The sequence below is a fragment of the Pyrus communis genome, chromosome 1 (assembly GCF_963583255.1).
Source record: "Pyrus communis chromosome 1, drPyrComm1.1, whole genome shotgun sequence".
NCBI lineage: Eukaryota > Viridiplantae > Streptophyta > Magnoliopsida > Rosales > Rosaceae > Pyrus > Pyrus communis.
In genome coordinates this window covers 6,425,438-6,437,868 of record NC_084803.1, presented here as the reverse complement: position 1 = coordinate 6,437,868, position 12,431 = coordinate 6,425,438, and the positions used below count along the sequence as shown (strand labels likewise).

The window sequence follows — 12,431 nt, the reverse complement described above, 5'->3', positions numbered from 1 at the left end:
AAAGTACGTGTATATATAAATTATGAAATACAAACAAAGCCAATTTCCTAGACCACTCGCAAGAAATGCACACTACTTGTTTATTCTTCATTAGCAACATTATACTCGTGCAATCAAAAACTTATATACATATACTTTGCATGCACAACTCATAAGTTTGGCATGCAAAGCATATATGCTTGCCCGCAATTACAAACTCACATACATTTTTCATGCAAAACTCAATAGTTTAAAAATACACATAAGAGTAAGTTGATAGTCACACATTGACGTGCAAATATGAATGAGGCCAACGATCATTTTCACCCTTATATCCTCAACGTCAAGGTCAAGATTTACAGTCAAATTCTAATACTTCACTTTTTCAAAAAATAAAAAATTTCAGATAAATCAAAAGAAACATCAACATTAAAATTTACAGGTAAATCCTGATATTTTATTTTCTAGACAACAATTAAATTGAGAAAAATAAAAAGAGACCGATGCGTACACAGAATCAGATAGATAGAAACCTTCCAAAGCTTCCCAACCTCGTATCAAGAAACACATTATCCTCACATAGATAGAAACGAAGCACTTCAATCATCACATTATCTTCTTCTTAATCTTCCCACCATTCCTCGATGTAATCCTACAAAAACAGCAGGAAACCAGCCATAAATTTGGAATTTGAATCCAAGTGAATCAAAATCTACGGGACCTTAATGCTAGGGAAATTAAATTTAGAGACTAAATTTGCAAATTAAATGATGTGTTACCGATAAAAATAAACACATTTATCAACGTCTCACATTATCTTCTTCTTAATATTCCCACCATTCCTCGATGGTATCCTACAAAAACAGCAGGAAACCAGCCATAAATTTGGAATTTGAATCCAAGTGAATCAAAATCTACAGGACCTTAATGCTAGAGAAACTAGATTTGGAGACTAAATTTGCAAATTAAATGACGTGTCACCGATAAGAATAAACACATTTATCAACGTGTAACTAATAAATCAATTATTGACTTCCATGTCCTTTAATTTTTTTAATTTTATCTATAAATTTAATTTTTTTAATTTTATCTATAAATTTAATTTTTCTAACATTACTCTGGATTTGGGATCCCACTTTCCCTGCCTATTTGCCTAACCCCGCCAACCAAATTGACCAAAAAACCCTGCCAACCACGAAGGAGCTGTAGGGTTTTTAGTGCCGAGTTAGCGTCCAGGTTCATTGAACCGAAATCAGTTGATTTCCTTGTTGATGACTTCTATGACACGATTTCGCGGTTGTTGCAAGCATCGGGAGTTTAGGCACTAATTCGACAACGCGGAAAACGATAACAGCTGTGAAAACCTGTCCAGGTTCAATGAACCTAAATAATTTCCTTTTTAGTGTTATGTTACACCAAACACTACTCACGTTTTAGACCAAAATACAATCCACGTTTTAGACCAAAACACAATCTGTGGTTATGTATGTGCATCATGACTTTGTAAGTGGACATACATCATGGCTATGTATGTGGACATACATCATGGCCAATGGATGTGAACGCACATCATGATTAGATGGGATGGACATGTATGGTATGGAATATGGATGCAAATTTGGAACAATTACACAATTTTGGCAATAGATAGTGAAGTCTAGGTCTATTTATTTAAAGACATCAAATAGAAAAATAATTTTTGTTTTAACAATAACAATTGGACAAATATTTGATAAAAATATTTATTTGTTAATCTTTTGTTTTTCTTCCCAAAAAATGTGAATGTACTATAACCGCACAAGTTATAACATACTCATTATCATATAAAGACAAAAATATAAAGATACGATTATGAATGGACTACAAAAGATTCTTGTCATTTCATATGATTTTGTGGTAGCAAAATTTACACGTATGATTTTATTTGTATACAATGAGTTTAAAGTATTTGTCCTAGAAAATTAAAGGCTTAATATTTTAATAACATCAAGTAACCAGGCATATAGTTAACTTTGAATTTCGTTTTGGAGGTTAATTTTGAACTTCGCTTACGTACATATGTGACAAGAATATAAAATTATTGAACAAAGTTACAAATTAAAATAAATTACCAAAGATAAGAAACGCATATGAAAAATGAATCACATTTGCATACAAATTAGACACCACCTGTCACATCCCGCCCCGGGGCGGATCATTTTCCGGACCCGCTCCACCATCGTAGCACGATATTGTCCGTTTTGGGCTTACCATTCCCTCACGGTTTTGTTTTTGGGAACCCACGAGCAACTTCCTAGTGGGTCACCCATCATGGGATTACTCTAGCCCCCTTCTCGCTTAACTTCGGAGTTCCAACAGAACCCAAAGCCAGTGAGCTTCCAAAAGGCCTCGTGCTAGGTAGGGATGAAAATATACATTTAAGGATCACTCCCCTGGGCGATGTGGGATGTCACAATCCACCCCCCTTAGGGGCCCGACGACCTCGTCGGCACACTTGCGACCAGGGTTAGGCTCTGATACCAATCGTCATATCCCGACTCGAGGCGGATAATTTCTCGGGCCCGCTCCACCACCGTAGCGCGATATTGTCCGCTTTGGGTTACCATTCCCTCACGGTTTTGTTTTTGGGAACTCACGAGCAACTTCCCAGTAGGTCACCCATCATGGGATTGCTCTAGCCCCATTCTCGCTTAACTTCGGATTTCCTACGGAACCCGAAGCCAGTGAGCTCCCAAAAGGCCTCGTGCTAGGTAGGGATGAGAATATACATTTATGGATCACTCCCCTGGGCGATGTGGGATGTCACACCACCATCCTCTCTTAATTTTTGATCAGTCAACAAATTTGATTCCAACCTTGAATTAAAATATTAACATTTAGAAACTTGGAATTTGTCCTAACCCTTTTAGTTTGTCTCCTAAGCTATTCTCACTTGTTTTTTTTACCTTATCCCATCATGTTACATTGTTATTTTAATTAGTTCAAAAGAAAAGGTTCATGCAACATTATTAGTTTTACCTTACCCAATCAGATTACATTCTTATTAAAAATTAAAGGATTATTTAAGGAAATAAAATCACTCACTATTTTTTTCTTACACATTTTCTTTCTTTATTATCAAATTAAATAAATTAAATGACAAGCACAGACGTATCGAATAAAAGTGTATAAGTATTGAAAATTGTGCGATTTGCAGATTATTAGGGAAATAATAAACACAAAATTTATTTTATTTCTCATACGCTTATGTTTAATATTATCCATTGATTTTATTTAGGAAATTGTTATTAGCACGCTAAAAATCTTATTCTACATTCCTCATAAATGTGTTTTTCTTTCTAATTATAAAACATTATGAATGTAAAATAAGATTTTTAGAATATTAACAATTCTTTTTATTTAATTTATTTAATTTAATAGTCAGAAACAGAGAAAAGTGTATGAGATATTATGAAGGATGTGATGGATGCACATGATACAAAAATCCATACCACATACATCAATGACAACTCTAGCGCACGTGGCAAATCACGCACTGCACACTCACGCGGGTTTTCGCTTCCCCTCGATATATAGATACGGAGGGCTGTCACCTCCCTCCATCCTCGCCCAGCGAAACCCAGAAGAGAGAGAAAGAGAAGGCGAAGGGAGAGAAAGAGAGAGACAAACGAACCAGAAGAGAGAAACGCGGCGTTTAGCTTCATTCTCTTTTCGTTTCTCTTTTTCCTTGCCACTGACGACCACCGTCGATATCTTTTCGCTTTCTCGATCTATCGAATCAGATCGCCCCAGGGGTTTCGCCAAACGCTTCATCTCGCTTTATTTTCTCGGGAAAATTTCTGCATTCTTCGTTGAAAGCTCCCGATTCCTCTGTAAGTGTTGAATATTTTGTTGCTTGGATGACAATGCCGCTGATTTTTCTCATTTTTTTTAATTGATCTTTGGCGCCATGAATTGCAATTTCTGTTTGGATGCTCGGAAAATACGAAAGGGAGAAAATTGGAAAAGTTCGAACTTTATGTTTCTCTATTTGGAAAATTCCCATATATGGAAAAATCAGTTCCTTTAGCTCCTAAATTGTCGAGTGCATTAATAATGATTTGGGTTTTGTGAGATTTTATTTTTAAAAAAAAGCTCAAAACTTCCCGCATTTGCAACGATTTCTACAATGATCAAATCTCTAATTTTTGGGTGATTTATGAAATTAATTAACTCCTTTCCTGAAAAGGAAATAAAGTTAGAAGCTTTTTAATTTTTATAAAGTAAGGCATCATTGAGCTTTCCAATTGGAAGTCCGTTTTATATTTTGAAACTTTATTGTTTTGGACTGGTTTATGAGAGCTTGGGATTTTTACACCAATGTACTCTTTGCAGTAGTCAAACGCAACCATGGTATTCTGGGTCTTTGGATATGGTTCACTTGTGTGGAACCCAGGGTTCGAGTACGACGAGAAAGTGATTGGTTACATCAAGGATTACAGGCGTGTGTTTGATCTTGGTATGTGTCATTAGTCTCTGGACTGGAAGATATTGTTATGTATTGTCACTGATTGTGGTCATAATGTTTTTGAATTGTGAAGCGTGCATTGATCACAGAGGTACACCTGAGCACCCTGCTCGGACTTGCACTTTGGAGTACCAAGAAGGAGCTATCTGCGTAAGTAACATTCTAGAGTACTACAGATACCCGTTAAACGTTCGATTATTTTTTAGCTTTTGTTGTATGGTTCATGCGATTAGTGTTTCGTTCTGACATTCAAAGTGTTTCTAACAGTGGGGTGCTGCTTATTGTGTTCGTGGAGGGCCAGAAAGGGAGAAATTGGCAATGGAGGTATCCTTATTCAACTGTAACATTTATCCTTGTGGTGATAGATTGTCAGCTGAGAGTGTCGGACATACTTGCATAGAGTAGGAAAAAATATGGCTTCAGATAAAATTGACATTTTTATTCGGCATTTTGGTTTGTGAAACTAGAAACCAGCGGTCGCTGTCTTACCATATTCTAATATCATGCTTAATTCATTTCTTTTCTTTGCAGTACTTGAAAAGGAGAGAATGTGAATATGATTTGACGACCCTCGTCGACTTTTACAAGGTAAGAGTAGTTTGAATATTAGTCTACCTTCACGCCTGGACTAGCCAGTTTTCTTTACATTTGGGATTTTTTGATATTGTTTTGTTCTGCTTGCCATAATATCTATGTTCTTTGTGTACAGGAAGGGGAGTTCTCTGAGACCGAGCCTTCCTTGACAGGAGTTATTGTGTATGTCTTTTTGTTGTAGATCCCTCATTTCCTGCGCCTCATTAAATTTATCCTAAGTAAAATTTAGAAATGCTGTGTTGTGCCAAGTATCCCTCACCTAACTTGTTCATGATATTGCAGTTTCACATCCACTCCAGACAAAGAATCGAACAAGTATTACCTCGGTCCTGCTCCATTGGAGGACATGGCAAGGTAATGCAGATTGCAATTTGTTTCTGGTTTTAGCGGTGTTGATGATGGTTGTCATTATTTTTGCAATAAAGTTTTATCTCTCAACAGCTTCCACTGATCATTAAGTATTTCTCTTTCAGGCAAATTGCAACAGCTTCTGGGCCCTGCGGAAACAATAGAGACTATCTCTTTCTGTTGGAGAAGGCTATGTTCGATATAGGTGAGCAAACTCGTCACCCACATTCCTGTTTACGAATCAAAGTTATCTGTGCAAGGTCCATGACCGGATGTTTCTTAGTTCTTTATTAAATTCATGTAGATGTTAATACTGAGTAGAGAATTTCTGACATAAGCAGGCCATGAAGAGGACTATGTGATAGAGCTAGCAAATGCGGTGAGGAAGGTTCTTGGAATAGGCGGAAGAGGATATCCAAAGGAGAAGAAGTTGGCCGGGCCAACCCACCTCCCGCTCAAGTCCAACATCCCGGCCCTCCAACTGCATCCGCTGCCGGAAGCCATCGCCATGGACTCGTAACATTTGAACACAGATGAAGCTGCAGATTGCTAACCCCATATATCCATCTCCCTAGTTTCAGATTAAGATCCTTTCGGCTTTTTTCAGTCCCCTTGTTTTGGTCAAGCTTATTTTTCAGAGGCATTTGATGATGCCATAGAAGAGATTAGGTGTGAGGAAAAACTAACTGCTGTTTTTCCTCTTTTACTTTTAACATTTTGATACAATGTGGGATGCAACGGTTATAGTTATTTTAATTTAAGGAATTTTACGTTGATGTTGATGTTTTTATTTCCAGTTCCCAGCTTAAATATGCATTTTCCTTTCTTTATTTTACAATGTTGTTTATTCTTGCAAGAAAAGGTTTTTTTTTTTTTGATATATTGCAGTAAGAGCATTTATCTCTAAGCTCGAAATCTCGCTTCAATTTTTGAGTGTTAAACTTTCATGTTATTTAGTTTATAAAAATTTATCTGCAAAACAAGTCTCCAAGCATTACTCAATTATAAAACATACCTATCCACTAGAGTGTCAAGTTACCCTTGAACGTTTATAATTAGGCAAATTCCTCCTTGTCGTTAGATTTTTGAATATTTATCCAACGTTTTGTATGTCCAACTTTGTCTCATGCTATCGGGTTAGAACTGTTGAGGGTAGAAGGTCATTTCGTCCCTCAGTAAACAGTGAAAGAAGTTAAGTTGGTAGTTCAATATTGTCTGTGGAAGTGAAGACATGATTTTCCGGTACAAGAAGACTGTCTTCTACACGAACGACCCACTAAAATGCTTATGCTTTCAACTTGTCGAAAGTTAACCGTGTCTTCTAAGAGTGCATGGACCAACCTTAATGGTCTCGTAACCTCTACCTTAATGTCTTTAACATACGTTTCATATGCTTTATCATTATATCCCACGGCACCACCTAAGTACAATAGGACTCTAAATAACTCATCAATAATTGCAATAATATCCTCTACATTAATGTCTTTCACGTTTCATATAAAATACCATTACAAAACTTTGACAACTTAAGTGTCATCTTACACTGCCTTCATTGACAACTGAAGCCGCCGCCTGTTCGGGGTGTGCGGCCTTGAGGAGACAATCTCAAGGCCGGTGGAGGCTCTGCAACAAGCGAAGCTTTCTTACTATTTTCCTATCAAGTTACATGTCGAACAAAACTTCCATCACGGTGACAGAAGAACTAAACTGTGGGAAATCCGAGAATGCTTAGGAGCGACATATCAACTCTATACTTGTTGAGAAAGATGATCAACAGAAGGCAGATGAGTCAAGTCTCATAGATTATAATCTAATTATTCTTCCTTCAACTGCATGTAATTGTAGGATTATAGTGCTCTCAGTGTCCATTTTATTAACAAGGGTTCGTTAATCGTGATATATGAACTCATTCGGAAAGAGCAATTCATCAACATAAGGGCTCTGAACCTCAGTAGATGCAAAGGTCAATCTTTTCAATCTAATAATTTATGAACAAACAAATTGTTCGTGTTTCAGAATACTGTCTCTGCGTCTCAGCACTCTCACCGACAGGAGGACGTACTTGCACTTTGTTTTGTGATTCGAAACAATGTGGAGTTGGACCCTACTTTGCTAGTTCAATCTTCATATGCAAGTGCAACACCAAACCTCCGCCCAGCAAAGTAATGCTCACAACACAACATTCAAGTCAGAAGATCAACTGATTCCGAATTTGTACTTCTGATCAGTTCCGCTTGAAGAACAATTAACGGATACTAGCACAGCACTTGGAGCCTTCTCTTCATCCTCACCATCTCCCCCCTCCTCAAAGGTCGCATCAGATTCCATGCAGCTTTTGTGGTTTTGAACTACAATGCAATTATATTCCCCGGCAACAGTTCCTTCTGCATTGCTTTCTATACTGAGATCAAACCTTATTCTTTTGTGAGATCGATTCTCATCGTATGAGTCATCACCAGGTCTTGCTGCCTCATGATTTCTGCCTTCCTTGTATTCACTTGAATATGACCTGGACTCACAGTCAAGCGTATATTCATTGATTTCCTCCTTAGGCTGGACACCCCTTAACCATGAAGGTCCAGGAAGAAAAAGGCCACCATTTCCACTCGCACTCCATCCCTATACCATGCGCAGCAAGATTTGTATGAGCAATTAATACATGCATGCATGCATACATAAGAGAGAGAGAGAGAGAGAGAGAGAACCCGTTGGATTGCTTCCAGAAAAGCATCATTGAGATTGGTGCACCCTTCCATTTGAATCCTTGTCATGGAGGTTAACGACTTATCCAGGCCTGGAATTTCAGTGAGTTTGGGGGAGTAATTCAGATGCAATTCTCTCAATCTCGACATCTCCGAAAAATCTGGCATTCTTTCCAATGCAACGCACTGATTCGCTTCCAGGATTTCCAACCTTGTCGGTAAATTCGGAATTGCCTGAAGCTTTGTGCAATTATCCAACTGTAAAGTTTGAAGCTTGGAAAGGCCAGTGACGATAGGTAGTGCAGTAAAATCATTGCCTCTTAGATCTAAAACTTCTAAAGAAGATATAGACCCGAGATCCTCAGGAATTGCATCATTTGTTAAATTGGAGTTCGCAAGAGAGAGATATTTAAGGCACTTCAGTTGTACTATGGAAGGGTGAACCTCGGCCAAACTCTTGCAGTCTTTGAGTATCAATCTCTCGACATTGGGGAGTTTTGAAAAGTCTGGTGATCTTCTTAGGCGACAGCAATGACCCAGATTAAGAAACTTCAATTTCTCAAGCCGCTGTGAGACAAAAACGAAAACAAAATTAAAATCCAAACAGAAGGGAGAAAGCATGATGTCAGTACTTACAAAACCTGGAAGAAAGAATCAATAGGTTGGTTAAAATTATGCGGTACCACGTCAGAGTCCGTCCAAACCAGCATTTGGCTATGACTCAGATCGACATCAACTAGGTTTGGTAGATTAAAATCTTCGGGCATGACCTCTAGAGGAAACTCAGGCCAACACAGCCATGTTAGCTTTTTGGAAAGATATGTGCAGTTTCCCGTGAACTTCACACCTTTCAGCATGAGCAACCTCAGCCTCCGCATCTCTCTAAGTGCTTCTGTACTGAAGCTAGGCTTGTCAGACTCATGCAAATCTAAAGTGAGTCCTTCAACGTCCTCCGTTCCCTGTTAGAAACGAAAATAGGTAAGAAAAGGACTGCGAAAAGACAATTTATACACATGAAGCAAAGCCATGAATTGGATCCATCAAGCAAGAAGTAAATATGAAAAGGGTTATTTGTATGTGGGATATGCATACACTTATCTTTCATTACATACATTCTTATACTACAATTTGATTGCAAATGTACTTACAGATATGTTACTCAATACGTCTTTTACATCGTCCTGGTCCCACAATCTACAACGTTTTCCAGTGATGGTAGGAGATTTTGCACGTACAATTTCTCTACCCATATCTCGAAGCAAATCATGCATTATAAGGTTGTTTCCTTCATCAACAGTTACAAGGCACCGATCATGGAGTTCTCCAATACCTATATCTGGGTCGAAGTCACAGCCATCTAATATTGTCATGACATAGTCCTTGTTCATTCCAATAAAGAAACAAGATATGTCAAGGAATATAGCCTTCACGTCATCGTCAATTAGCCCATCGTAGCTCATTTTAAGCTTTTCATAAATCTTCCCGTGAGGCTTTCTTTTCAATTTGCGCAGTGCACTTCTCCATTCTCTTTTGGTTTTTGAACTTAGATAAGAACCTAAAACTTCAAGCGCTAGTGGCAACCCTCCACAGTAATCAACAACCTTATTTGCGAGTTCGAGATATTCATCATCGTTAGGATGACTCTTCCTGAAGGCACGCCAACTAAGAAGCTGAAGAGCTTCTTCATTATTCATTGTTTGTGCCAAACACGTCTTATCGACTCTAATGAACTTTAGCAGTTGTTCATCTCTTGTTGTTACAATAATTCTACTCCCTCGACCAAACGACTCGTGTTTTATAGCTAACTCTTCTAGTTGATCCACAGAGTCTATGTCATCAATTATGACAAGTACCTTTATGCCGCCAAGTCTTTTTTGTATCTCCTTGGTTCCTTGATCCACACTACTTACCTCTATGTTGGCCGGTTTCAAGATATCACAAAGAAGTTGGTTTTGCAGTTTAACCATACTCTCTTCCCTCACTTTTGAAAGGAAACTTTTACCTTCAAAGCTTTGATGAACTCTGTTGAAAATGGCTTTTGCAACCGTTGTCTTCCCCGTTCCAACCATGCCCAAAATTCCAACAATGCGGACATCATCTGATCCTCCAACATCTAAATCATTGATGATTTCTTGCACTCTAGAATCTATTCCAATTTCTTTGGCAGCCACGTTTAAGTATGTGTTGTTCAGTTTTCTAGTGATGTCGTTGACAATTTTCCTTATAAACTTACCTTCGTACCTGTTAACAAAAATTTCCAAAGTAAGAAGAAGTAAGAATCATAAACTGCAGGATTAAACTCAACTAATAACTTTGTCATGACAACAACAAAACAATGGCACATTATATTGATCCATGTGATTAGCTCAATTCGACCAAACTGATAGATCAAGCGTTTAGAAATACTCTCTCTCTCTCTCTCTCTCTCTCTCTCTCTCACACACACACACACACACACACACACACACACACACATCAGGTTTCTAATCTTTGCATTAGCAGCATTACAATGTGTAAACTGATCAAGGTTCTAAGCCCTATCATTTTATAGTTTATTGACATTTTGTAGTAGAGGCTTAAGAAAAGCCAACACTTCAAGTCGGCAATTAAAGGTTGCTAAACCAAAACTAATTCATCAACATCGTAACTAGCATGATGGCGAACACGGGCTATAATCCAGGTACTTTTTTCGTGAAAAGTTTGAATATAATCCGCATATCAATATATATCTTAAAGTGTAATTAACCCAAATTAAGCCTTACTCATGTTAATTTGTATGTTTACTCAATTTATTAAAACAATCCCTTCATGACTCTAGTTTTTAATCTTAAGTCTCTATGGCTTATTGATTCTCCATATTATCTCTTGAATTTCCGTCGAAAATTCTTTTTAGCAACCAACAAGTCACCCTATAACAATTTGCTAGCCCACCCTGGTAAAAATTTCTGGTTCCACACTTGTAATACATCATCCTGTAAAATACATGCTATGTATGTAAAAACAGTAAGTTAAAAAGTAACAGAGAAATTACCCATCAGTGTTTCTAAGGTTCCCACCACACAAATTTGCAGCTTCAGTAAAAGCAGATCTCCACCTCTGGACTTTATCTGTATCTCCATGGAAGCGCTCTGCATGCTTCTGAAATGCTTCTGCAACAGTACCAGTCTGGTTCCTAACATCCGTCGGATCGACGTTGTAGAATATTGGCAGAACGATTTGCCCAAGTGTTCTTCTGCACTCCATGATCTTCTCCAGCTCCTCAAGGCACCATCGGGATTCCGCGTACCGTTTCGAGAAGATGACGACGGACATCCTGGACCGTCTGATCGCTTCCACCAGTTCATCTGTTATGTTTTCTCCTCTTGGAAGTTCGTTCTCGTCAATGAAGACGTTGACTTTGTTGTCTTTTAATGTCCAGTAGAGGTTGTCGGTGAAGGTCCGGCGCGTGTCTTCGCCTCTAAAGCTCAAGAACACGTCGTGCTTCCATTGTTTCGAGGAAGAGGGTGAAGATACAGAGGAGGGATCAACGGCTGTGATGGTAGTGTCCATTGATTGTTGTCGGCAGAGCTTGTGGTTTTCCCAGATGATCTGCAAATACCAAGTCAACTACTCGCATCAGTGACCCTTCAGTCTCCCTAAATCACGAAGGGAAAGTGTTTTTTCCATCCACAGCTTTAAATCCAACTTTACCCCTCACAATTAAAGTAATGTTATATATCATGTTTTTATATCATTTTAGATGACATCTGATGTGGACTGTCACATTATTTAAAAAATTTGTAAAACCAGGAAAACGAATAAGAAATACTCATCGTATATCACAATTATCATTTAATTAATTAGTTTTTCTTAATTATTAGTTTACTAAATAAGGAACTAAATTTAAAATTTTGATTAATTCAAATGATGTGGTTGTCCACATCAAATGTCATATAAGGTGGTATAAAAACATGGTATGAATAACATTACTCTTTAATTAAAGTCAACAAACCACCTAAAGGAGAGATTTTTCAGTGTGACCGTCATACGAGGTTGTACATTACGTGTTCTTATATAAATTGTGGGATATGTGTGTTAAAAGATTAATAACTTAAAAATTAAAATTTTGCACCACTTACATAAAAACACTTGGTGTATTATCCGTGTTCCCGTCATAACAAAAAATTTCTCCACCTAAAGGTCAACAAACCATCAGTCAAGTCCACAACCCAATAGGATTCTATTACCTCTTAATCTCTTTATACTCTCTTCCTATCTGAACGGTTACGATTAAGTCACGTCAACATCTTATATTGATTTTT

The 12,431-nt window shown here is 37.8% G+C and overlaps 2 protein-coding genes across 2 annotated transcripts; one reads left to right on the top strand and one right to left on the bottom strand.

Annotated features, from left to right (window-relative positions):
* Positions 1-3,573: 3,573 nt before the first annotated feature.
* Positions 3,574-6,210, top strand: LOC137708519 (gamma-glutamylcyclotransferase 2-1-like). The gene is made up of 9 exons (XM_068447618.1): positions 3,574-3,851; positions 4,354-4,477; positions 4,560-4,636; positions 4,754-4,810; positions 5,018-5,074; positions 5,196-5,242; positions 5,363-5,434; positions 5,554-5,633; positions 5,770-6,210. Exons 2-9 carry the CDS (start codon positions 4,369-4,371, stop codon positions 5,946-5,948), a joined length of 678 nt encoding a protein of 225 aa, XP_068303719.1. The 5' UTR covers positions 3,574-3,851; positions 4,354-4,368; the 3' UTR covers positions 5,949-6,210.
* A 656-nt stretch (positions 6,211-6,866) lies between these two features.
* LOC137717236 (disease resistance protein RUN1-like) lies at positions 6,867-11,823 on the bottom strand. Its single transcript, XM_068456538.1, has 5 exons — positions 11,162-11,823; positions 9,279-10,371; positions 8,814-9,089; positions 8,134-8,697; positions 6,867-8,047 (listed from the first exon to the last, which is right to left on the bottom strand). Exons 1-5 carry the CDS (start codon positions 11,677-11,679, stop codon positions 7,625-7,627), a joined length of 2,874 nt encoding a protein of 957 aa, XP_068312639.1. The 5' UTR covers positions 11,680-11,823; the 3' UTR covers positions 6,867-7,624.
* Between the last annotated feature and the right edge of the window lie 608 nt (positions 11,824-12,431).

What these genes read in the sequence shown, in the direction of transcription:
- LOC137708519 (XM_068447618.1), top strand. Translation starts at nt 4,369, where the DNA reads ATGGTATTCTGGGTCTTTGGATATGGTTCACTTGTGTGGAACCCAGGG. An exon ending in CAGGCGTGTGTTTGATCTTG is followed by an intron (nt 4,478 to 4,559) that starts GTATGTGTCATT and finishes TGAATTGTGAAG; the next exon opens with CGTGCATTGATCACAGAGGT. An exon ending in GGGAGAAATTGGCAATGGAG is followed by an intron (nt 4,811 to 5,017) that starts GTATCCTTATTC and finishes TTTTCTTTGCAG; the next exon opens with TACTTGAAAAGGAGAGAATG.
- LOC137717236 (XM_068456538.1), bottom strand. Translation starts at nt 11,679, where the DNA reads ATGGACACTACCATCACAGCCGTTGATCCCTCCTCTGTATCTTCACCC. An exon ending in TTTGGACGGACTCTGACGTG is followed by an intron (nt 8,698 to 8,813) that starts GTACCGCATAAT and finishes TTTGTCTCACAG; the next exon opens with CGGCTTGAGAAATTGAAGTT. An exon ending in TTCTGGAAGCAATCCAACGG is followed by an intron (nt 8,048 to 8,133) that starts GTTCTCTCTCTC and finishes CGCATGGTATAG; the next exon opens with GGATGGAGTGCGAGTGGAAA.